Source organism: Populus trichocarpa, chromosome 17 (assembly GCF_000002775.5).
Source record: "Populus trichocarpa isolate Nisqually-1 chromosome 17, P.trichocarpa_v4.1, whole genome shotgun sequence".
NCBI lineage: Eukaryota > Viridiplantae > Streptophyta > Magnoliopsida > Malpighiales > Salicaceae > Populus > Populus trichocarpa.
Window position 1 is genome coordinate 4,010,979 of NC_037301.2, and position 27,392 is coordinate 4,038,370.

At 31.1% G+C, this 27,392-nt stretch overlaps 3 protein-coding genes and 1 pseudogene across 3 annotated transcripts; 3 read left to right on the forward strand and 1 right to left on the reverse strand.

Moving 5' to 3' along the window:
- Nucleotides 1–1,889: 1,889 nt before the first annotated feature.
- On the reverse strand, nucleotides 1,890–4,139 carry LOC18107067 (uncharacterized; annotated as a pseudogene).
- A 6,368-nt stretch (nucleotides 4,140–10,507) lies between these two features.
- On the forward strand, nucleotides 10,508–13,021 carry LOC7496623 (F-box/LRR-repeat protein 14). Its single transcript, XM_002323729.4, has 2 exons — nucleotides 10,508–10,680; nucleotides 11,285–13,021. Exon 2 carries the CDS (start codon nucleotides 11,334–11,336, stop codon nucleotides 12,735–12,737), a length of 1,404 nt encoding a protein of 467 aa, XP_002323765.2. The 5' UTR covers nucleotides 10,508–10,680; nucleotides 11,285–11,333; the 3' UTR covers nucleotides 12,738–13,021.
- A 5,458-nt stretch (nucleotides 13,022–18,479) lies between these two features.
- On the forward strand, nucleotides 18,480–21,306 carry LOC7461279 (acetylornithine aminotransferase, mitochondrial). Its single transcript, XM_002323730.4, has 3 exons — nucleotides 18,480–19,166; nucleotides 19,643–20,077; nucleotides 20,566–21,306. The coding sequence occupies exons 1-3, from the start codon at nucleotides 18,777–18,779 to the stop codon at nucleotides 21,097–21,099; spliced, it is 1,359 nt and encodes a 452-aa protein (XP_002323766.3). The 5' UTR covers nucleotides 18,480–18,776; the 3' UTR covers nucleotides 21,100–21,306.
- Nucleotides 21,307–23,737: 2,431 nt separating this feature from the next.
- On the forward strand, nucleotides 23,738–26,302 carry LOC18107068 (SNF1-related protein kinase regulatory subunit gamma-1-like). The gene is made up of 6 exons (XM_052448305.1): nucleotides 23,738–23,904; nucleotides 24,382–24,559; nucleotides 24,651–25,093; nucleotides 25,258–25,524; nucleotides 25,608–25,780; nucleotides 25,863–26,302. The coding sequence occupies exons 2-6, from the start codon at nucleotides 24,391–24,393 to the stop codon at nucleotides 26,140–26,142; spliced, it is 1,332 nt and encodes a 443-aa protein (XP_052304265.1). The 5' UTR covers nucleotides 23,738–23,904; nucleotides 24,382–24,390; the 3' UTR covers nucleotides 26,143–26,302.
- The last annotated feature ends 1,090 nt before the right edge of the window (nucleotides 26,303–27,392 follow it).

Consider the following 27,392-nt stretch of genomic DNA (forward strand, 5'->3'; position numbering starts at 1 on the left):
GGACAGAGCTTGGACTAAACTTGCTTGTATTTTGCTTTATATCATGAAATTCTGTCCACCCACTTTGACACGTGGCTTATCCATGTACATCAATTTAAAAGACTGTTTGGTCTCAATATCAATTTTTTGTTTATGTTTTTTAAGAATTGTTTTCCAAAAAGATATTACTGTTCATTATTTTTTATTTTCAAAATCATACTTTTGATTATGTTTAGTGTCCCGCGATGAAACAAAAAAATATATATATTTAGCTAGAAACAACAACAAAAATATAAAATAAACAGTTTTAAAATTAACTTATATAATTTTTAAAAAAATATATAAAGAAATTTGTCCCATGTCTTTTTTTTTCTTGTCCCGAGACATTAATCAATACATGTCAATTTAGAGAGTGTTTGGAAATATAGGCCAACTCCCATTTCTAAAAAATTCAAAAAGAAAATTTTTTTTACTAAAAATTAATTTTTTTATGTTTTGAATCGTTTTGATGTACTGATCTCAAAAATCATTTTAAAAAAAAACATCATTCTGATACATTTCAGAATGAAAAGTACTTTAAAAAACAACCGCAAATATACTCGCAAATAATCCTTACTCATGAGGGCCAACAACAAAAATATAAAATAAACAGTTTTAAAATTAATTTATATAATTTTAAAACAAAAAATATAAAGAAATTTGTCCTAATGTCTTTTAATCAATACATGTCAATTTAGAGAGCATTTGCTAAAAATTAATATTTTTTTAAGTTTTGAATCGTTCTAATGATCTGATCTCAAAAATTATTTTAAAAAAATAAAAAAAATATTATTTTAATATATTTTATAATAAAAAATATTTTAAAAAACAACTACAATCACATTTTAAAACAGTCCCTTACAAGGGAGAGCCAACAACGTTTTTCAAATATAATAACATGCAAATATATTATTCTAAACCACAAAAACTAGGGTTTTATATTTTGAAATTACGAAGTTGTATGAAAACTCAAGTTAAATATTCAAGCTAGCTACCTCTATTTTTTCATTTTCTAAACATAATTGCGAGAATATGTGGTGGCCAGCCAACCATATGGACCAATGACGACCCTTCTAGCTAGACCAATTTCTTACCGTTGATAGTCTCTGACCAATTTTATTAACAATAGCCAGATTGATGGGATTTTCTTCTTCTTCTTCTTCTTCTTCTTCTTCTCGAGGAATTGAATTCAATCCAGCTGATCAGCAACTTCCAAAACCATCAAACTGTATCGGAGAAGTACAAATAACTCTCAGTTAGGACAATTCTATGTAAGTACGATGATCAACAATTTCTGCTCTATTACCATCCACGGCCTGTTGAAAACAGTCTCTAACAGGTATTTTCTTTTTACAAGCAATGGATATGCTCAAAACAATCCATGTCAAATCACACTAGCACTTGATGAACACGAAATCTACCATATTTATTTTTTAATAGAGCAAGAATTAGATATGCACAAGCTATGCAAGAGCAGTACTTTGATTTATATTATATTTAGTTGGGGTAATGATTATTTTTTAAAGTATTTTTTATTTTAAAATATATTAAAATAATATTTTTAAAATTTATTTTAAACATTAACATATCAAAATAATTTTAAATTATATAAAAATAATATTTTTAAATAAAAAAATATTTTTTTATGAAACACCGTGTTTAGAGTACACCCACTCCCAAACAACATGTTAGTTTAAAATTTATTTGGGTAGTGTTTGGTGTTGTGGTAGTGGTTGTTTTTTAAAGTATTTTTCACTAAAAAATATATCAAGATAATATTTTTTAAAAAATTTATTTTTGATATCTACACATCTAAATAATATAAAATATATATATAAACATAATTTTTTTAAAAAAAATATTCCTTTGCGTTAAACGCCCGTTTGGGGGGCTTACCAAACTGACCAAACTTAGCCATTTTTTCAAAGTATAAGCTTTCGGTGTCTAACACAAGCCAACTATTTTCATTCTGTTTGAATCTAATGTTGATCCTTCGTGGATAAAAATCATTCTAAGATTCTGGATATGGAGGAGCAACTGAGTCAGTGAGGAATGATTTCAAGTGCTTAGCAAACTCGTTGGCCTTTTCTAAAGTAACTGCGTGTCCCGCATTCTTGATTAATCATCACTAACTGAGAAGTTTCTCCCACATGCGTACAAAGAATGTAAGCTGTCAGGGAATAGTTACTACAGACAAAATACACTCAAATTTTCAGAGCATCAGAAGCCAGAATCAACAGAGGATTTCAAGTTGACCTTTTCAATCTGTGCCCCAATTCCAGTGGGAAAATTTGATCTTGCTCTCACCATGTCGTTAATGTTGGCTGCTTTTCCAAAAAAAAAAAAAACATTAAGACCAGGAGTACTCTATCATGAACTGACTGCTTTTTCAAAGATTCCTTAGCACCAATGCCTCCTACGATGTCAAAGTCTCATAGGCTAAAAGAATGGCACGAAATAAACGATTTGAACTAGATGTGCCAAGAACAGTAAGGAACCTGTGTGATCTTTGGTAGATCAGAAAGATTTCGATCTTGAAGTATAGCCTGGATCAATTCCCTCTTCTCCTTGACATAATCTGTGCACATAACCTGTCAGAACAGAAACATTACAGAGAGAATATCTGGGACTTTTTTTGTGTCTATATTCAGCCTAGCCTGAGAAAAATTCCATGAACTTCAATCATCCACAGAAGGTCAACAATATGGAATTCCAGTAAATGTTAGAAATTAACTCTTACATTGATGAGATCTGTGAGAAAGAACGAGGGCACGCCCTTGGCAGGTTTGACAAACGATAATTAACCGCATCAACTCCCTCAATTTTTATGGTGTCTGTGGCAACAATATGGTGGCTGCTTCATCTAAATTCGAAACCACAAACAAACCATTGTTCGTATCCTTTTCTTCCAAGCTAACCCCAGCACAGCACAGCACAGCACAACTCTTTCTATTTTTTCTTGAAATTGTGCAGCCATACTATACCCCACAAACCTTCCATAGCTGATCCCAACAAGATTCATTCTATGCACACCATGTGCCTCCATTAGCCTCATAACGCATTGAGCCTGGAAAGATCCGTTCTTTCAGGCCTAGATGTGTAGGACTCACCGAAGAAAAGAAGGTCCGGAACATAGACATTGAAACGTGATGTGAACATCTGGAGATGCTTACCATATTGCCGCATTGCATTGGCTCCAAAGCCATGGAGAAGCAGATCGACTGTGTTTTGATGGTTTGCTGATTCTTGGTACCCAACAATGAATAATTGTGCCATCTCCAAGATTAGATGAGAGGGAACGAAGACCAGCGTTGGCAAATGAGTAGCGGTAGAACCAATCCCGGTATGCAGTAAAGCTCAAACATCTGGCCATCTTGAGAAATAGTGATTCTCAGATATATACACACATAAATCAGAATTCATGGTTCTTGAATTCCTGACCTTTTGTTATAGAAATGTACGGAGATGTTACTATATCATTGCGGAAATTCAAGATTAATCTACAGAAACTACCCTTTGATTTCAGAAACAGTATCGAGATCCGTTATACTTTGTTTGAATGGCCAAGTGGAATAATGACAGCATAAAAAAGAAGCATAGAGCGCAAACACAGATAGAATAGATAAAAGGACTTTCTGTCTTCCCTAAGAAAGATTCGGAGCTTTTTTCTATTTTTCTTTTGGTTATTAGTAAATTCCATCTCACCATTACATTGGTTTTATCAAATTCTTCAACAGTTTATTTTATATAAGTTTATTCGCTAACGTTTCATGCATTTATCAATAATGTAGAAAATACATTTTTATTTTGTGAACTTTAATGTGCTCTGAAGAATTATAGATAATTCATCCATTATATTCATAAATAGTTTTTTTTCATATTTTTTTTTAAATATAGATAATTCATTCGCTCCCTCTTGCCAATGACACAGCTCTATATCCAGGGGCGGAACCAGAAAGAGACAAGCAGGGACCAGCCCTGTAAAATATTTTAATTTTTTTATTTAGTATTTAAATATAAAATAGTATGATTTTTTTATTTTAAATAAATAAACTTTTTAATAATATATCTTGTTATATTAATTTTAACATTTTCTATAAAATGCTACCAGCTCCGTCCATGCCTAAATCTTCGTAATTGTTGTTTGAAATTGACTTGATCAAATCTTTCTTTTAAATGTTTTTTATGTGAATTTTTTTTTTCTCTTGTTTATTTCTTATTCTCTGCTCTTTTTAGTTCATATCAAAAGTGAAATACCTTGAAGAAACCTCGAATGTTTTAGTTTTTTTTTTTAAAAAAATAATAATAATACTAGCTTAAAACCACAGTTCATCTTTACTTATTTGTAATTTGATACATGAAAATGGCTTTCATTTACTCTTCCCCTTTGGACTATTTTAAACCGTCATCTCATCTTTGTGGGCTTGATTATCCAATTTCCCCCTTTCTCAAAAAAAAAAAACAATTGTCGAATTTCCTAAGCGATATATATGATCTGATTTCAAGACTCACCTAATCAACATGAACACCTATTAATAAGTAAAAAAAAAACTGAAGTGGAATGGTATGTTTGAATAGTGAAAAATATTATTCACACACTTACAATACACTATGTTATTTGTATTTTTTTCACTTTGATCTCTTAACTTTTTTTTTAATGTGTTCTTTGATTGCAAGGTTAGCATCCAATTGCTTCAAATTTATCGGTTATGGATAAAATTAAAAGAAAGAGAACCAACATAGTAAAAGCACCGAAAATGAGTGGCGTGTATAAAATCAGCGTAACAAATACACTTTAATCCCCCAATTTATAAAGTTAGACCTTTTCGGTCTTTTATATTTTTATAAATCTAATTTTGATACACAACTTCAATTTTATTATTTTTAAGTTTCTGATTTTTGAAGGAGAGATAGAGTTTCACTAAATTCCAATATAAATAAAGAAAGTTGTTATTTTCACATATTTCAGCCACCAAATTGGTTGTTATTGGTGTCTATGAATTTCATTTGATGAAAGGAGTTGAATTATGATCGTTTGAAACCTAAATATTACCTAAAAAGTAGACCAAAGTTAAGAAAGAAAAATCTAACCTAGTTTGATTTCATGTTTTTTTACTTTTTTTAGAGTTTCTAAGGTTGATAAATTGGTTTTTGGGTGTTGTGTGGGTAATTATGAGGGTTTTTTTTTGTTAAAATAGGTTTAGAAAAAAAGATTTTTTAGAAAAAAATACATCTTCCTGATTTTTCGACCATCACTATAGTGGTCAGATTCTAGGCATATAGTAGACCTGTCACCTGATTTATTTTTTTAAAATAAAAAGGGTGGACGAATTAAAAAATATAAGGCCCAGATATGCTAACCTAGGCTCTTTTTTTATTAGGCCTGCGCACTTGGGCTTTTTTGTAGGGCTTTTTATTTGCAATTCTTTTTATGGGCAATATAAATTTAATAAAAAGAATTATTAGGCCAATTAAGTCCTTGGCGTGGTTTATTGATTCGATGAATTATGACATAACATCTAAGGTTTTTTATACATTTTTTAGTTTGACCCTTTGTTATCATTGGTTTTTTTACTTAACTTAAAATTAAAAAAAAAAAAAGCAATTTCATCATTTTGTATCACTTACCTTGAAAAATTATGCCTAATTGGGATCATCTTTTGATTTAGGTTCTAACTTTTATTTGTTAATTAAAGTTGACTGAGATCAATATAGTATCAATATAGTATGATATATTTGTTAAGTTTTAGCATAAATTCTTTTATAATCTTTTATTTACTTCTAGATCTAATATGATTTGTGGTCAATTAAGATCTAATAAAGGTCCAGTCAGAAAGAGAATAAATGAAGGAAAAATAAAGACAAACTATCTAGTCAGGTTAACTTATTATTGTCGTTTCCATTACCCGGGTTATAAATTTTACAACTTAACTCGGGTCAATATAGTTTGTCATCGTTTATCATTTTATTCCCTCATTTTTTTTCCTGATTTAGTCATTTGGTAGTTTTTTTCACATTTAAGTTAGGGTTAGACAAAACTAAAATGGTGGAGGTGTTTCTTTCTAACTAGATCATCATTTAAGTGAAACAGTTAGTTTGTTGCTTGCCTGATTTGTCGAACAAGTCACACCAACTTTGTTTTTCATTTATTAATACTTATGATGGTTGATTAATTTATTCTAATATATTAATCGAGGTTTTAATCATCATTTCAAATATTTCATCACATGCAAGCAAAAAAAAAAACAACATTTTTTTTTAATGCAGTTATATATTTTTTACCAAACACCTGCAGCCAAGGCCTAGTCATTTTCTATTTTACCCCATGAGAATCCAAAACAAAAGTACAACTATCTCAAATTTCTTTAATTATAAAAGATATATTTAAACTAACTTGCACACTACTGGTCAAGTTTTTAAAGATATTTTATCTCATAATTAATTTTATTACGATATATTGGTAGAGTTTTTAATTATCATTTCAAATATTTCATTGCATGTAAGAAAAAAACAATGTTTATATTTTTTTTAATGCAATTATATACTTTTTACCCTACCTGTAGCGAAGCAAGGGCCTAAGCCTAGTTATTTTTTATTTTACCCCATGAAAATCCAAAACAAAAAGGTAGAAGTATCTCAAATTTCTTTAATTATAAAAGATATTTTTAAACTAACTTCTACTTCAAATAAAATCACAACTCTCATTGTAGGTTGATATATTATTATTATTATTATTATTATTATTATTATTATTATTATTATATAAATTCTTCTAAATACTAGTCACCTCAATCTATTAGTATCAAATAAGGTTAATATTCTAATTAATAAGTGTTTGATCTAGTAATACTCCAATTCAAAAAGAAAAGGATTGGTTCGAAAGATCAATTCCTGTTCTTGCAAGAACTGGATAGCTTATACCCATGAGATATAATATTTTCAAATATTTGTTTATGTTTTTTTAATATTTTTTTATCTTATTTTTTACATCAATACAACAAATAATTTGAAAACATAAAATTAATTTCAATCCATCTTGAAAGCTTATACCCAGCTTGCTTGTGTCAATTACAAACCATTTATGGGGTTTTGTTGGTAAAATGTCTAAACTAATTTGGAGGATGGTGTTCACATTGCATTCTTTTTTTCACAATATAAATTGTCAATAGTTTTCACATGAGATATGTGAAACAACGGTATGCCACGGGTCAGAGTAATTTTTTTTAATATTAAAAAATATATGAGTAATGTAAGCATGTTATAAAGAAGAAAAAAATCCATTGATCCGATGGAATTAAATAAGTTGATATCATTTAATTAGAAAAAAAAGACAACAATAATAAATGAACCAAATTAAATAAAAAAAAAGTTTTCACAAGAACATAAAGAAAAGATTCCAATGAAAAGTAAAAAAGTGACACAACTAAGTTCTAAGCTAATCCAAAGTGGGAAGAACAAAATTTTCAACAAAAAAAAGAATAAAAAACGACCGAGTCAACCAGAGAAGCCAAGGGAAAGTATGTCAAATCTGCAACCTGGTTTATTAGATCGAAATAAACCAAGAGAAAGAAAACAAAAAAAAATGGTAAGCCTAATTTCCCAACAAATTCAATGTAAAAGGATAAAATTAGAAAAAAAATCAATTAAAAAGAACAAAAAAAATATTAACAAACCAGGTAAGTCTGTCATACCCTATGACCCAGATCATAAGAATAAGATACTCTGGTGGAAGGCAAATAAAAAAAAATATGAAGCTCAATTATAAAACAATTCAATGTTTAAGAATGAAATAAAAAATATATTAAATTAAAAAAATACCCAAGTCAACTTGGGTTAGCTCGCTAAACTCGCAATCGAGGTGATGAAATCGGGATTATTGAATAGAAAGGAAAAAATCGATGTAAGAAAAATAAACCCTAAAAAAAACAATGTTAACTTAGGTGAAGTTTTTAAATTTGCAACTCGAATCATGAAGTCAAAATCACCCCATCAAGAAAAAGCACAGACTCCAATCCCCAAATAATTTCATGTCAAATGATGAAATTAAAAAAAAATTACAAAAAGACCCATAATAAAAAAAATAGCAATCAAAAGAATGAGAACCATATTAGAAATTAAAACAAATAAGAGGATATTTTATATTTGTAAATTGAAAAAAAAGTTCAATTTCATAATAGGATAAAAAAATAAAAATAAAAGAATAAGAACTAAATTTGAAAAATAATTAAGAGGACAACCTACAATTTTTTAATTAAATGATAAAATGATTTTAGATTTTAGAAAATGATCAAGAACAAAAATTTAGCAATCAAAAAAATAAATACCTTATAATAAAATTAAGAGGACAACCTACATTTTAATTTTTTTTATTTAGTATTTAAATATGAAATGGTATGATATTTTTATTTTTAAAAAATAAATTTTTTAATAATATATCTTGTTATATTAATTTTAACCTCTCTGCTTTGTCCATGCCTGAATTCTTCTTTGTTGATGTTTGAAATTGACTTGATCTTCATCTTTTTTAAAAAGGTTTTTTATGTGAATTTTTTTTTCTTTTGATTTGTTTCTCTTGTTTATTTCTTATTCTCTGCTCTTTTTAGTTCATATCATAAGTGAAATACCTTGAAGAAACCTCGAATGTTTTAGTTTTTTTTTAAAAAAAAATAATAATAATACTAGCTTAAAACCACAGTTCATCTTTACTTATTTGTAATTTGATACATGAAAATGGCTTTCATTTATATACTCTTCCCCTTTGGACTATTTTAAACCGTCATCTCATCTTTGTGGGTTTGATTAAAAGCAGTTAATTTTGACTTAAATAAATAGCGTAATCACACCACATCTATACTTTGTATTAGAATGAAACAATCATTAATTAAATCTTTAAAATTTAATTTAAACTAAATCCTCATTCTCCTTAAAAATATTATCCTCCCCAATTAATATGTTAAGTTGGGCAAAAGAAACATTAAACATAATAAAATTTAAACAAAAGCTAGATGAATCTTCATAAAAACACAAACAAAACAAAAAAAAATAATCGAAACACCCAACTATAGTTATCCAATTTCCCCCTTTCTCCAAAAAAAAAAAAAATATATGTCGAATTTCCTAAGCGAGATATATGATCTGATTTCTAGACCCACCTAATCAACACGAACACCTATTAATAAGTAAAAAAAACTGAAGTGGAAGGGTATGTTTGAATAGTAAAAAATATTGTTCACACACTTACAATACACTATGTTATTTGTATTTTTTTTATTTTGATCCCTTAATTTTTTTTAAAGTGTTCTTTGATTATAAGATTAGCACCCAGTTGCTTCAAATTTATCGATTATGAACAAAATTGAAAGAAAGAAGACCAACATAGTAAAAGCGCTAAAAATAAGTGGTGTGTTTAAAATTGACATAATAAATACACTTTAATCCCTTAATTTATAAAATTAGACCTTTTCGGTCGCTTATATTTTTATAAATCTAATTTTGATACACAACTTCAATTTTATTATTTTTAAGTTCTTGGTTTTTTAAGGAGAGATAGGTTTTCACTAGATTCCAACATAGAGAGAGAGAGAGAGAGAGAGAATCGTTGTTTTTGCATATTCCAACCATCAAATTGGTTGTTATTGGCGTCCATGAATTTTGTTTGATGAAGGAGTTGAATGGTGGTTATTTCAAATCTAAATATTATCTAAAAAGTATATCAAAGTCGAGAAAGAAAAATTTCATCTGACACCTTGAGGTCTATATTCATAGGTGGTTAAACAACTAGTGAAGTCCAAACCTAAAATATTGTAATGTCAAAGCACCAAAAAAAAATCAAAAATCAAAGATAAATTTTTTTTGAAAAAGAAACCATATTACTATGAATTATTATTATAATTCACAATAATTTGTCTCATAATAAATTCACTGTGAGACTTAGTTTTTTTATTTATTTCTTTTGTAATTTATGATTAAATCAATCATACTTGTCCTTAATTTATAATGCCCTTGCTAAAGCAGAAATTACAAACCATATTGTCCTTTTCCTTAATTTATAATACTCTTTTTATATAATACTAATAAAAAAAATCAAAATATATTTGAGTTTTACTATGTTATTTTTTTTCTTTTATTATAATATCTTCTGAATGAATCTATTCATAAATCATATTGAAACCATATTGAAAACAAAAAGAATAGAACAAATATTTAATGAAAAAATCAAAATAATAATAAAGAGATAAATAACTAATGGATAATTTAGTAAAAGAACATCTTTGCTTTTAAATTCAGTTGATTTAACAATTTAATCAATAACTTAGTTGACATAATTAAATCTAATAAAAAAATAAAAAGTAAAATAATATTATTTTAATAAAAAAATATTTTACGTTAATCCACCAATTCAATAATGAAAGGTAATGTTTCAAGAAAGATCCAACGAGGACGGCAAATATCCTTACGGCAAGGCAATGCTATGAATCATGATTGGAGTAATAAAGACATGGATGCATCTCTATAAAGAAAAGAACAAAACAAAACAAAAATACAAGGAAACTTGAATTGTACAGATGTAGATGAAACAACTGCTCCAACAAGCACCCGCAGATTATCTAAGAAAAATTTACCATCATCATCAAAATCTCTCCACAGTCTTTCCCTTGTGAGGTAATAAAGTTTCATTCTTTGTGGTCATCACTACATAATTATAGCATTCATGTATAACATGTGCTTTTGATTCCAATTTCCAATCAAATCTTTTTTAATGAATTTCACTTGATTTGACTAGATATTCTCTCGTTTTTCTCTATCAATTATTTGAGGGGATTCCGCATCTGGGTTTTGTGTGTTTGATTGTGGGTTGGATTTTTTTGGGTTAATAATGTTCTGAAATGATTGGATTTATATAGTCTTAGAGGATAGATATCATCTGGGTTTGGTTAAGTTTTTCTTTCTTTGTTTCACGAAATATTAAAATTTGGGATTATTTTATCAATAGGTTCTTTCGTTTGGTGCAAACAAATCAATGTCAAAGTAACCTTTTTTCCCTTCTTGGTTGCTTATATCATTTTTTTTTTTCCTCCAATGCTGCTTCTTAGCTTCAATTATTCAATTTTGGATTCATGATGTGAGTTTGTCCGTGTGTTGTGACTTATGAGAGCTTGTATGTGGATTTTTCCAAACATTCATGCAAATAGCACACAATGGTTTTTGTTTGAATCTTCCTCTACTATATATTAACGTTTCATGCTGGTTCTGTTATAAATTTCAGGTTGTTGCTAATGTTCATTTTTTGACGGAAGAAGAAAAAACTAGTTTCGATGGACGATTTGCCAGACCAATTGGTGTGGGATATCTTGAGCAGGGTCAAGAAAACTGTAGATAAAAACTCTGCTTCACTTGCATGTAAACGTATCTACGAACTGGATAATGAACAAAGACAATCTATGAGGGTTGGTTGTGGACTAGACCCTGCAAATCAAGCCCTGACATCGCTCTGCAATAGGTTTCCTAACTTGGCAAAAGTAGAAATAACATATTCTGGTTGGATGTCTAAGTTGGGAAAGCAATTAGATGACCAAGGGCTTGTCATTCTTGCCAATAATTGTCCTTCTCTGACTGATCTGACACTGAGCTACTGTACATTCATAACTGATGTAGGTCTTCGGCACTTGGCTTCTTGTTCCAAGCTTTCTGCCTTGAAGTTGAATTTCACTCCAAGAATCACTGGTTGTGGCATTTTATCTCTTGTTGTGGGCTGCAAGAATCTTACAATTCTTCACCTTATTCGATGTCTTAATGTTACCAGCGTTGAATGGCTTGAATACATTGGAAAGCTTGAAACACTGGAAGACCTTTCAATTAAGAATTGCAGAGCACTTGGTGAGGGTGATTTGATTAAGCTAGGATCTAGCTGGCGAAAACTAAAAAGGTTGCAGTTTGAGGTGGATGCTAATTACAGATATATGAAGGTTTATGATAGGCTAGCTGTTGATCGATGGCAAAAACAGTGGATCCCGTGTGAGTCCATGTTGGAGCTTAGCCTGGTGAATTGTATCATCAGTCCTGGGAGAGGGCTTGCTTGTATGTTGGGGAAGTGCAAGAACCTGGAGAAGATTCATTTGGACATGTGTGTTGGAGTCAGAGATTGTGACATCATAGGCTTAGCTAAAAAATCAAGTAACCTTCGCTCAATTTCACTCCGAGTTCCTTCTGATTTCTCTCTGCCACTTCTGATGAACAATCCACTGAGATTAACAGATGAGAGTCTTAAAGCCCTAGCTCAGAACTGTTCAATGCTTGAATCTGTCCGGATATCTTTTTCTGATGGGGAATTTCCTTCCTTTTCATCATTTACACAAAACGGAATCCTTAATTTGATTCAGATGTGCCCAATTCGGGAACTTGCTCTTGACCATGTGTATTCCTTCAATGACGTTGGTATGGAAGCTCTTTGTTCAGCTCACTATCTTGAAACCTTAGAGCTTGTCAGATGCCAAGAAATCAGTGACGAGGGGCTACAGCTTGTGGGGCAGTTTCCTCGTCTGTGCATTTTACGATTAAAAAAATGTTTAGGGGTTACTGATGATGGATTGTACCCTCTTGCTGGGACAGACAAATTGGATTTCTTAGCTGTTGAAGATTGCCCTCAAATTTCTGAAAGGGGCGTTCAAGGAGCTGCAAGATCCGTGTCATTCCGGCAAGACTTATCATGGATGTATTGAGATCCGTGTCATTCCGGCAAGACTTATCATGGATGTATTGAACTTGTATTGGACTAAAAAAGGGGGTCTACAAATTTAATTTGTGCAGTCTTCAATGGATTTCTGTAAGTAAGTGATCATTATTTGCGATTTGATCAAAATCCTGTCTTCTGGATCCGTTGCTTGTTGTATGATTGTTACTTATAGCAGTCAGATTATTTGGCTGTGATTGCAAAATATGTAATGCTGTAATTAACCATAAATTTGTTAAATAATACCATGGTCCTTGTGGATTTATTATGAAATAGCATTTTGAAACTTCAATTTTGCCATTTTTATCACTCGAAAGTTTTAGAAACATTCTTGTAAGCATTTACGTTTTGAATTGATAGAACATATTTGCGGAACTGGTCAGCTGAGAATTCCTAAACTAATGAAATGCCTGATTAAACTCCTATGTGCTTTTTTTTAAAATAAAAAACTCAAAAATATATTTTTTTGTTTGATAAATTTTGGCTTTACCAAACATCATCTTAAGCCTTAAAGGTTCATCTTCATCATGTGGACTAGGCTTCCCAACCTAGCCAAGACTCATAAACACAACCCATAATCAAAATAAAATTTTTAAAGATCAAATGGTGGTTTTTGGTTGAATATTCTTAAAAACACAAAGAACATCATAAGAACTCATAAATCAAATCTAAAGATCAAGTTGCATCAAATCACACATTTAGAGAGCTACATTATGTTAAATTAAAGTTTAAAAACTTATTTAAAGGAAATAAAATGCCAAATATTTCAAGAATCGAACTGATAACCTTAAAAGAAAACCTAGATCTTCAAAGGGATTAAATATCAATTGTTCCAAACCAGTACTCAAATGAATTAATTGGGAGGAGAAAATAGAAATTTAGAAAATGCCATAAACCTAGAAAATAGCCAAAATCCTAAAATAAATAGCCTAAACTTAACAACTTTAGCTCAAGCACACTCAAACTGATTTGCTTGAACTATTAAAACCTCAAGAAACAAACAAAAAATATAATGCAATAGTTAAACCAATAAATACCACAAAACTTCAAAATGGATTTCTTCAACACATTACACCGTTACGTTGATTTTAACACTTGTTTTAATTCAAAAGTATCATGAATATAGCTTGAGTAAACACATCATTCCATCTATAACAATCAATAGCTATAACTTTGACAAATCATGCTTATCAACACATATTTTTAATCAAACCAAGTTTCAATGACTAACCTAACTATCAAAAGTGACTTGGTTGTTATTTAAACAAACTATTAACCTTACATTAATAGTCTATCATATCTTCAAATCACAAGCTATGCATTCATTACTACATTGAGCATATATTCATCAAAACATGCATATTACTTCAAAATATGATTAAACACATCAAAACACACACATCGTTCATCAAACTAACTAATAATGGTGGATGAACTTTGAGCATTCAAGTAAAGACTTAAAAGAAATGAAAGAGGGTGTGTCCATTGATCTATATCATCTTATAAAGGGTAAATGGTATACCTTCCGGTCAAAACACAACCTTCTCTTCTAGATGTTCTTTCTCATTATCTTCTTATTTCCATCTCTTATCACCCTTTGCTCCTCTGTTCTTCTTTTTTACTCTTATTTCCTTTCACTTTTTCTTACTTCTTTTTCTTTTTTTTCTTCTCTGGAATTTTTTCCCTTCTTGATTCCTTTTTTTTTCTTTATGAAAAGTCACTCCTTTTATAAGCTGAAACAAAACTAGGAAGTTATAAAACCACCTAAAATTTCTATGATGGTTTTTCAAAGATAGGTTGTTATGGAAGATTCTACCTTAATCTGTATCTTATATAACCTTCCTTGTAAGTTATGATGTATGGTTTTCTTTTTTCTTTCGTGCAATGAACCTTACCAAAAGAAAACAACCTCAAAGTTGGTTCTTTGATGGGTGACTCTTTTTTTTAGTCAAGGCTAACCGAGTAGGGTACTTTGATGAATTAATTGTGAAGATTGGAGTGTAAACGTGCCATCAAATGACCTGAAACATGCAGAGGAGATGCAGATCTATCATTGGGAATAGACCACGCTTCATTTCTAGGTTTAGAACTCCATATTTATTTATTGGAAGATTGACTTTCGAACAGCTTGAATCTGTCAAGGCATGAGAGGATGACTAGAGACAAGATGTTGTCGAGTCCTTCAAGACAAATAATGTATAAATGTTGTATGAGGATGGCTGATCCTTATAGAAAAAGTGTTTCATAGATGTTTGGTATTAATTAAAGCTAATGGGGTGGTCAGAGACACCATATTCATTTACCTAAAGGTGACTTTTTGATCAACCTTCTTGGTTAAAGAAGAAGAAAAACAATGGCCAAATGACATGTTATCCTTTCCTTTCATTGAAGCCCAAACAACATGTCACCTATTTTAAATTCCTAAAAAAAGGGTTTCAATTAGGTTTTTTTTGTGAACTTTCATGCAATCACATCTCTAACAATGTCTAATAGAATCCTCTCATTCATGCGCCTTTTATATATTGGTTATTGGTTTCCAGATTATGCAATTTAACTTCCAATTAATCATTAAACTTTTAATTTATTTTAATTTGACCTCTCATTCAGTCAATTTAGGTCCCTAAATGTATGTGCATTTTGCTACTTGGTTTTTTGTTTTGAATTTCTACAATTAAACCTCAATTGGCCTTTAAACTTTTTTTCTTTGAAATTAAGCCCTTGAATTGACCAATTAATTTATTAAAATTCAAAATTGGTCCCCGAAACTCTTAGTTCTTGCAATTTGGTCTGGATTAGGCTTCTAAACATAATTTTTCTTCAATTAAGTCCTTAATTAACTTAATAAAACCTATTAAAAGTTTAATTAAGTCCTTAAACTTAATTAATTTATCTAATTTTTGCCAAATTGACTTTCAAACTTAATTTTGCTTTCAACTAAACTTTGATTAGATCAATTAAGCCCATCAAAAAATCAATTAAATCCCTGAACTTAATTATTTTATGTGTTCACCCCAATCTTCAATATCTTTCTTCAATTTGGTTCCAAAATCTCATTGTTTTCTTCTATTAGTCATCCATTGCTGCAATTGAGTTCCCAAATTACCATTTGGTCCTCCAACTTCCTGTTTATGCAATCATGTCCCTTTTCAACCCATTTTTTCCATCTTCAAATCGCTTGTCCATTTGTGACCATAAAATATTTTGAAATTTGAAATTTGAATTTTTTTTATTTTGTTTGGATTTTTTAGTACTTCAAAAAGAGAAAATATTTTTTATAGAAAATAATTCCGTGAGCCCTAAAATTGATTTATGATATTGATTAGGCTTGTGAGACCACAAGTTTGGCCAAGTAAAATTGCTTGAGAACAATGATTAGTTCATCTAATACCTTTGTTATATAAAAATAATAATAAACAAGCAATAGTTTAGTTTTATATTAAAGAAGAAGAAGAAGAAGAATAAAAACAAATAACATGAATGGTACCGAATGGCCCTGGTTAAAGAAATTTTTTTTTTTTTTTTTTTTTTTTTTTTTTTGTGTTTTTTAGGACAACTACCAAGAATAAACTTTGCATAACCAAGTCACCAACTAGAGAATTTGTCGCTTTACCAGACAAACCATTTGCAGGCTTTAGCAAATGGTGAAAATCTTGCCAATGGGTATAGTAATTTCCCTGACTTGGATCCTCTGGAGGTGAAGGCTGAGGAATGTCAATGGAGTTTCGAGTCCTCATACGATCAACACTCTTTTATGCCTCAAAGTTATAGTGGCTTAGATAATGTGGCAAAGGAAGCTACAGCAGCATTCCTTTTGAAGGCAAGCCTGGCTTTCTCTTTCAACCTCGCTTTGATAGTCTCTTAGAGTCTCCAAATTATCAAAGTCAAGGCGTAATCTTACCTCAGAACAACTTTCCTGCTGGTCAATTGAGGAGGGTTTGAAGCACTGGTTATTTACAAGTTTCAAACCACCCACTGATCTAGTTTAGTCCCCTGTTTTACTCTGTTTTTGTCCTGTTTTTCTCCATCAATAATGGCTACTTGAATACTGTTTTGTCTTTGTCTTATGATATTAATAGAACAACGCAGACAACACACAGAGGTCCTTTCCAAGTCCTGGAGCTACAGAGAGCTGGTTGAACGAAGAATCAAACTTCAAAGATGGACGTTATAATGCTGAAGAAAGGAAGGAGAGAATCTCACTCAAAGTATAGAGCCAAACGTTACCAAGGAAGCCTCATCGCTAATCTCTTCTGATCCGAGGAACTTGTTAATTAGTCAGGTTTAAAATGTTAATTTATGTTCTAGCTATAATCATGCAGAAAAGATATATATATATATATATATATATATATATATATATATATATATATAAACCACAATCAACCGCATTATTTTTATTATATTTATCTTTGTTTAATATTATAAATATTAATAAGGTAAAATTACTTTATCATCCTATAATTTAATTATTTTTTTATATTATTTTTATTTAAAAAAAAACAGTTTATATTTTGAATCAACTAAATTTTTAAATTTAGACGAAAAAATGAATCCATCCGCTTCTTTCAATTAATTTATTTTATAATATAACAAAAATATCTTGTTATTTATTTATTATATCAAATTTGGACCTTAATTTTTTTATTATTATATATTTTAGTGATTTTTAGGGAGCAAATCTAGAACTTGATCAGTTGAATTACACTCATCAAGGTTATACATTTCAAATCTTAATTACGTATGAAGATGCATGCAACCGCAAGCAGCATTAGTATTCAACTCACTCATTTTAGACAGTGATTTTTTACTTATCCGTGTTTTTTAAAATTTTAATTTTTTTAAAAATTAATTTTTTTATATTTTCATTTTATTTTGATGTGTTAATATCAATAATAGTTTTTTAAAAATACAAAAATATTATTTGATATATTTTTAAACAAAAAATATTTTAAACTACAACTATTACCACACTTTCAAATACTTCTTCTTTAATTGATCATCAATAAATAGCAAGCAACTATTCTTTTGTCAATCGGGGAGGCAGAAAAGCCCTCAACAACATTGAAAAAATATATTAAAATAATATTTTTATATTTTTAAAATTTATATTTAATATTAATACATTAAAATAATATAAAAATACTAAAAATATTACTTTTAAAATAAAATTTTAAAATTATTTAAATATACAATTCGACCATATTTTCAAACACATCATTAAAAGAATAGAAGGAACGTGTATCTAAAGTTTCTTTCTTTTCTTTTCTTTTTTTTTCCTTCGTTGCCATCAGCTAGCTAGGATTTCAAATCCAAGAATTGTTTTCCCAGTCAAACGGCTCAACTACAACATATTCAATTTTTGGGTCAGGGGAGAAACGTGTTCCAATTTTCTTATAATTTATAAATTAAAACCAAATGTAAAATTAACCAAAAAATTGTATATAATTCACCCATTTTGTCTTTTTTTTTTGTTTGTTATTTTCTAATTTTAATTTATGTTGTCCTTTTCTTTCTTTAAAAGTATAGTGAAGAAAACAGAAGCATGCAAGATAGGGATTAGGGAGACTCGATTAGGAAATAAGGGCATATTTGAAAAGAAATAAACTACTAATTGAGCATAATCAAGGGGTCATTTAATAAATTTATATAATAAAGGGACTAATTAATTAATTTAGATACCTTATAGGTACTAGACTGTACTGTATTTAACCTCCATCATCAACTTCTTCTCAAGAACAGAGCCTTAAACCCTAGCCTCCCTTTATAAAAAAAAACACCCTCCTCTCAAATCTCAATAAATAAATAAATAAAAATTCTATACTCCAATAATTCTCTCGACTTGCAACAAATTGAATCGTTCCATTTTTCTCCCACAATTATCACGCAGAAATCAAATCAAATCAAATCATTCCACCACGACCACCTCTAAAAAAAAAGAGAGAATAATAAGAATAATTCAAAACCCTCCTATTTAAACCCTATAAGCAGTTAATTTGATTCAAATTAAGCAAAACCAAAGAGAAAACAAATGGGTTCTCTCCAGCACTTCCTCAACAGTCCGATCTCGGTCCCCTTTTCTCCAAATCTCAATCATCGCCGTTCTTTTTTCTTACGAGCATGCCTTAACCTGGACGTGCATGCACCGGATTCAGTGAAACCCAAAACCCATTTGAAAAGTCGAGAGGTTATGGAGATGGAAGGGAAGGTGTTAGTTGGGACATATGCAAGAAACCCAGTTGTGATTTCGAGTGGAAAAGGTTGTAAATTGTATGATCCCGAAGGGAGAGAGTACTTGGATTGTACTTCTGGTATTGCTGTTAATGCTCTTGGTCATGGGGATCCTGATTGGGTCAAAGCTGTTGTTGAGCAAGCTAATTTGCTCACTCATGTCAGCAATGTTTTCTATTCAGTTCCTCAGGTAATGGGTTTTTTTACTGTCAATATTTTTTTTTATATATAATGAGGGTTTATTCACATATTAATTTAATTTTGATTGTATTAGAAAAGTTTTTTTTATATTATTTAATGCATATATTTTTGTGTTGTCTTCATTTGTTTACAATCTGAAACGTGAATTTTTAGATTTTTCGATTTGAAATTATTATTATTATTATTATTTAGACTGGCTATAGGAAAAAGAATTAACTGTGAAATGCTATGGACAGGGGAATTATTATCTGTTCATTTTGCAAGTTTTAATAGACCAATTTTGCATATAATAATGAAATGAATTGCAAGAATATTATGATTTTGTCTGCTTTGTGATTGATATGAACTGTGAACATGTATCTGGTGATTTTGATGCTGGTATATGGTAAGTTTTTCCTTCATAGTTTTGTTTCTCTCGTAATTTTAGAGCAAGTTCGTTAAAATGAAAGCATGCATCTCTTGTAGGTAGAGCTTGCTAGACGTCTTGTGGCTTGTTCATTTGCCGATCGTGTATTTTTCACGAACTCTGGTACGGAAGCAAATGAAGCTGCTATAAAGTTTGCACGGAAGTATCAACGATTTACAAATCCTGATGAGAAGCAGCAAGTGACAGAGTTTATTTCATTTAGTAATAGCTTCCATGGGAGGACAATGGGGGCTCTGGCATTGACAAGCAAGGAGCAGTATCGATTTCCTTTTGAGCCTGTCATGCCTGGAGTTAATTTCCTGGAATATGGTGACGTACAGGCTGCAACAGAACTGATTAAGTCTGGCAGGATTGCTGCTGTATTTGTAGAACCAATACAGGGTGAAGGTGGTATTTATAGTGCAACAAAGGAATTCTTACAGTCCTTACGTAGTGCTTGTGATGATGCTGGGTCTCTCCTGGTTTTTGACGAGGTGAACTGCTTTTCATTTTGAAATCGTGTTTTCTCATATAAATTGTGGATTCTAAGGTTATAGGTACTTCTTAAATGCATGTTATTCTCTCCCTCATTTCCACCCATGACACACTACCTGAACCAAAAATGTTTTCTTCTAATCATAGAAAAGTATCCGAATAGCAAGTTGTACACATGTTTTTAGGCTCTTCACAAATTAGCATCACCCTGGATAGAGCACCATAGCTCCAAAAGTGCAATTTCAATGAAAATTCATTCTCTTTTTATTTGGAAGATAACATTTTTCAGATTCAGGGTCAGGGTCAGGGTCAGGCAACCTTTTAAAAGGGAAAGGGCAGAAAATGGGATACTATTCTTCATTCCTAATTGCAATAGTTTTGCTGTGTAATTACTTCATATCATGTTTAGCACTGGAAGGTGTTCTGATGTATGCTACAATGATCACAGTTCAACTGAGAAGTATTTTTTGAAACATTCTGTTCTCAGGTCCAATGTGGCTTAGGTCGAACTGGTTATCTTTGGGCACACGAGGCATATGGTGTGGTCCCAGATATAATGACACTTGCCAAGCCTCTCGCAGGAGGTCTACCTATAGGAGCTGCATTGGTGAGTGAAAAAGTTGCAGCTGCCATAAAATATGGAGACCACGGGAGCACTTTTGCTGGTGGGCCTCTTGTCTGTAACGCTGCCATTGCTGTTTTAGATAAAATATCAAAGCCAGGTTTCTTGGCCAGTGTCTCTGAGAAAGGTCAATACTTCAAAGAACTTTTAATTCACAAACTAGGAGGAAATTCACATGTGAGAGAAGTACGAGGTTTGGGACTTATAATTGGGATAGAGCTGGATGTATCCGCTTCACCCCTCGTAGATGCCTGCCGAGATTCCAGTCTTCTAATATTAACTGCTGGAAAAGGAAATGTTGTCAGGCTGGTCCCCCCGTTGATCATCTCAGAACAAGAACTGGAGCGTGCTGCTGAGATTATACTGGAATGTCTTCCAGCACTTGACAAGACTAGTTGAAGCAAGGTTTGGTAGCATGTAATTTTATCAGAAATTCAGGATATATGTATTCATTATCAAATCCTGTTATCAGCCTGTCCAAAGTTTTCTCTATATCTTGCACTCATGGTATGCACAGTAGCCCTCGAATTACATGAAAGTACTAATTATTTAAAACAATATGCATATGTGGTTGAGCAGAGCTGTGAGCTCGGTTAGTTTATTTTACTCTCGATTTGTCTGCCATTAGCTTTGAGAGTTTAGGCCCCGGTTGTCTATTTTAGGCTTGGAAATTCTATTTTGTTTGTAATTAGAAAAGTTGGTAAATGAAAAATATTTTTCAGTTAAAGGAAAATTTAGTTTGTTTTTTAAGAAAGTATTTTTCTTTTATTTTGGATAGAAAACACTGTCTAGAAGTTGTGAAAAATTTAGAAATGTTATTATTTGCTAATTATATCAACTTTGGTCTTCATATTTTTAATTATTATATATTTTGTTTTGATTTTTTTTAATTTTATCTCTTAAAATTTAATTTAATTTGAATCAACTTTCGTCATTATTTTTATGATTGTTATTTGTTTTTCTCTTATCATCTTTTTAATTGAAATTTTTTATCTATCAGATTTCATTCTCATTTTTTTATTGTTATTTATTTTATTTAAAATAATTTATAAAATTGTATTTTTTTTAATTTCATTATCTTTCAACTATTTTATCTATTAAATTTGATTTTTAATATTTTGATTGTTATTTATTTTATTTGAAATAATTTATAAAATTAGATTTTTTTTAATTTTTTAATTTGTAAGATTTGTTTCTTATTAATTTAATAAACTTGAAAAAAAATATTAATAAGTTATTTTTCAGTTTATTTTTCATGACATAGCTAAATACTTGAAAGTATTTTTCAATTTAATTTTTATGATGTTGCTAAACATATAAAAATAATTTATTTTTTATAAATTGATATTTTTTAAAAAATTACTTTTTTACAAACAAATATGTCCTTGTTGAAAACAAGTAATGACAAAAGAAGAGATTTGATGGTTCCATGACAAAGGATGAAATTAAAACCTAATGTTTAGCAACTGAGGAATCAAAATGGTATGAAAAGCCCAAAACAAGAGCAGAACATAGACATCAGCCATACTGAGATTGTCACTTACAGCACTAATTTCATTCGTGCTCTTCACAAGCCAACTAGCCATCTCCAAAATGTATCAAATCACGATAGGTGGAGAAGGGGAAACGGCACAAACAGATAACGCTGAATATTTTCTTAATAGCTACCGGAGGATGTCAATCCGAATTATTATTATTATTATTAAATTTGAAAGAAATATTATTAATATTAAAAAAACTATAAATTTAAAAAATTATTATTATTATTATCATCATTAATAAATTTTAAAAAAAATTTATTACTATTAAAAAAAACTATAAATTTGATTTGAACGGATTAAAAACTATAAAAACTTGAGTTAAGCAAGTTTATTATTATTATTATTATTATTAGGGGAGCTAGACTCCAGAAACTTGGGTCTGACAACGGAGCCAGATCTAAGTCCCGCGCGCCTAGTCTGCAGACCCGTTCGCGGGGGTCTGGCATCACACATGGTTGCCAGACCTAAGCAAATATATATCTTCATTATTATATATATAAAAAAAACTATCATAAAAATCTAATTTAACGTTTTAGATCTAAAAATTCAAATAATATCTTCGCATTGAAATAATTCTATCTTCTATTATTAGTATGATTATTGTTGTTGTTGTTCTTATTATTATTATGATAATTCATTATTATTGTTATTTTTATGATTATTCAAGTAAACTTGGGTCAGACATGCTTGTCAGACCCAAGTAACGTGGGTAAAAAAATATTTATTAGCGAAATATAAATAATTTATTAATAACAAACCTTCACAAAAATTTAATTTAATGTTTTAGATCTAAAAATTTAAATCATGTCTTCCCATTGAATAATTCATTTTTTATGTTTATGAATTTGTTATTCCTTCAATAGAAATTCTATTTTATGATTGTTACCGATATAGTTTTTGTTCAAAAGTATTTTTATTTAAAAATATATTAAAATAATATTTTTTATTTTTTAAATTTATTGTTAATATTAATAAATTAAAATAATTTGAAAATATAAAAAAAATCAAACTAAAGAAAAAATTAAAATTAAAATTAATTTTTTTCAAAAATATTTTTGAAATGCAATAACAAACATGCTATAGTAATCATGTTTTTTCTTATAAATCTATAATTAATAAAAAAAACTTTATAAATTATCATAATTAACAAAATCAAAAAAATAACACAACTTGATGTTGCAACCAAGTTGTGCTACTCCGATTGAAGCATTTTGACCCGAGTATTTTGGGTTTGGCATGACTGTTAGACACAAATATTTGAGGTAATCCAAGGCTTTTGGATCTATTTTGGTTGTCAGATCTAAGGCTTTTGGGTCTGGTATTACCGACTCAAGACTTTTTTTAAAATATTTTTTAAAATATAAAATAATTTTTTTATATTTATAAAACATTATTATTAACCCGCTATCAAACGAGTGGGCCGGTACACTAATATGCAACTAGTTGCCTAAGTCGGGCTAGTGAATATGCATTCCAGTTCCAAAAAGGTATTTAAGCAAAAATAATTTACACGTGCTCAGCTCTAACTCTTCCAGCTTCGTAATGCCAACACATGGCAGTGCCACGTAGAATCAGTGAATTGAGGAATGGGTAGGCATAAGCTTTTGCCAAAGAATGGACCCCAATCCAACTTCTTAACACAGAATTTTTTTAAAGCTTGCAGGTATGTTTCTGTGGAATTGATCTTTTTATACAAGATCCATCTTTAGCATATATTTTTTTTTATGATCATGGTTGCATCGACCACTGAATGTTCCTTTTCTTTTAATGATATGATAATAGTTTTTGTTTTTGGTTTTTGTTTCTGAATCTAAACGAGGAGAGCTTAATTTCCATGCTGAGCATTCATGACTGAATAAGTCTTGACATCCTTTCTACTAAATTGTCGAACTTAATTATAGGAGGAAACAAAATTGTAGCCTTTTCAGGTATAACATTGGAAAATTGTTATAATATGTCAGAATCCAAGCAGATTAAGGTTATGAGATCTGGGTCTTCATTTTTGTGAAGACAATTCAGTGGGTGCAATGTTCAATGGGGTGATTGAATTGTTTTAACCCATGATTTCTTATGGGCTAGGAACTTAAACCACCTATTAGGCCTACCATCCCTTTCATTGCCCAAGTTGTTCTATGCGCAGGGTGTGGATATGGCAGGAAAACAACAGGTTACAAAAAGTTCAGAACTTTCAATCTGTGATTCATATTTTGAGAACATACAGTCCAGAAAGAAGTTGCCGTTTTCATTACAGGAGACCTTAACTGCTGCATTTGCAGAGATTCCAGCTTCATCATTCCCACCAGTTCCAGGTGGCAAAGGTGATTGCAAAATTTTCTTACCTTTACAGTTAGTCTGACAAACAATATTTCTTAATTAATTAAAAGGTGTTTCACAACTCAATCTTTGCAGTCATTGAAATTTTAGCGGATTCGTCGGTTGCTGATGCTGTTAGAATTTTATCTGAATGCAACATTATGGCTGCCCCTGTAAAAAAAGTAGATGCTGGGGACAGTTTGGATTGGAGAGATAGGTACCTCGGAATCATAGATTACTCAGCAATTGTCCTCTGGGTATTAGAGAGTGCTGAGCTCGCGGCTGTTGCTTTAGCAGCCACTTCTGCAGCAGCTGCTGGCATAGGTACTGGAGCTGTCGGTGCTCTTGGAGCAGTAGCATTGGGTTTAACAGGTCCTGTTGCGGTTGCTGGGCTAACTGCTGCTGCAGTAGGTGCTGCTGTAGTTGGTGGTGTTGCTGCAGAAAAAGGAGCTGGAAAAGACGCCTCGACAGCTGCTGACAACTTGGGGCAGGATTTCTACAAAGTTCTTCTTCAAGAAGAACCCTTCAAGTCAACCACTGTAAGTTCAATTTCAGAATGCTGTGTTCAAGATACCTTTTCATAACTTACATATACATTTTGAGGACTACCTTGACAGGGAATAGAAAGAAGCTTCAGTCTTTTTCTAGCCATCTGGGAAAGGCTAACTGTATTTTATGTTTTATTTTTTCTGGTTGGCTAAAGGTGGGATCGATTATTACTTCATACCGCTGGTCTCCTTTTCTTCCAGTCACAACAAACAGTTCAATGTTGAGCATCTTACTTCTACTTTCAAAATATCGGCTGCGAAATGTACCTGTGATCGAGCCAGGGAAACCTGATATTCAGAACTTCATAACTCAATCTGCAATTGTTCAAGGTCTGGAGGGATGCAAGGGAAGAGACTGGTTTGATTGCATTGCTGCACAACCTATTTCAAATGTAGGCCTTCCTTTTGTGTCTGCTAACGAGGTACATGTTCTCCTGATTAGTTTTCTCGTGGCCGACTTCTCAATTTGGACTTCTTCAAGTGTGTTATTCTGCTTCCTGGCCAGGTTGTTAGTGTCCAGAGTGGTGAACTGATCTTGGAAGCTTTCAAGAAAATGAAAGATAACAAAATTGGTGGTCTTCCTGTAGTAGAGGGACCGAATAAGAAGATTATTGGAAATCTCAGCATACGGGACATCAGACACTTGCTGCTCAAGCCTGAGCTTTTCTCCAATTTCAGGTAGTGTAGAGGATATTAAGCATGTTACTGGTGAAGTCTGCTTTATCCAAGTTCACTTCTTCCAATTTTTCTCTCTTTTCAGGCAGCATACCGTTATGGATTTCATGAACGCCATCGTCTCAACAACCAAAGGAACAGGAAGCGTCATCCCACCAATTACCTGCAAGCCTGATGCAACTCTTGGTAGCTTGATCCATGCTCTTTCTTCCAGGTCAGGTCACAGGATTCATGTGGTTAACCAATCTGAAGAAGTTGTGGGCGTGATTACGCTCAGAGATGTGATCTCTTGTTTCGTGTACGAGCCCCCGAACCATTTCGATAGCTACTTTTCTTTTTCAACTAAAGAAATGCTGGATGAGTGATGATTCTGCCAAAAACATTTACAACTTCAGGAGATGAAATTATCCAAAATGTAATAAACCAGACCTGTTTTTAGACAAGAAAGTGGTGAGGGCAAGGTTTTTTCATCGATTAGTATGATCATAATTGGAGTTCATGTTTTATGCAGCTCTAATTGAACCACATCAAGCAGATTTTCCTAATCTTTTATTATCTCTGATTCTTTCCATGTCCTATGATTTTATTAGACAGAATAAAGGTGGAAAACTCCGTACGTTAAAGCTACCCTGAGAATATCAACTACTATAGGGGAAAAAAGAGAGCACACAACACAACCCCTCCATTAACTAATAAAAACGTAGGCAAAAAAGGTTGCAGAAAATTTAAATTTCTGAAAATTACAGAAATTTATGTGCAGATGGCAAAGGAATATGACAGAACACAATAACCTTGGGAGACCTCTGGTTTTCTACTTGTACTTCTTTATAACGTTAGAAAACACCCTTCAGAGATATGGTAGCACAAAACCAATAGAAAATACGTCCATTTACCAGTGTGTCGGCAGAGATGAAGAAGCCATAGGCGATCTTGTTAACAAAAACTAATACTCCTTGTAAAAACTTTGTTCATTGGACACTTAATGATGGTTTTGTTCTTCTCGTAAAAAAAATATTAAACTAGAAAAAACGTGGCATTATAGCATTGTTAGGAAAAAATGCGTGTTTAATCTTTGTTCATAATTCAAAACGTTCAAAAATATGTTTTGAATATACGAAGAACACGTCAATACAAACACAATAGTGAAAAATATGTAAAAAAAAGAGATCAAAATAGTCCTCAACGTCTCTGACTTGGTCTCTCCACACACTACACATTCTAGATCGTCTTCTTTACCCGTCAACCCACGATGTTAGCCGGGTCAACCCGAAACTCAGATCTCATCACCAAACACGTAAGCAGCACTTCCGTATCCACATAACCGGTCCAGTCATCGGCAACGTAGCCATACTATCAGCAGTCTACATATCATCAGCCACGTCAGCTATGTGGGTCCATGCTGGACAATACAGGAGAAAAAAGGCTATTAACAATTCCAACCTGACGTGGCCTAACCTAAAGCTAAAACACATCAAGACTTTTTTAAGTATCCGACCCGAAACCCAACTGCTTCAGGAACGGGATGGAAGGTATATAAGGCCAGAACTGCGTGGAGACCAAACATTAAAATTATAATTATGGAAGTTTAATAGCGATTATTTTTAAAATAATTTTT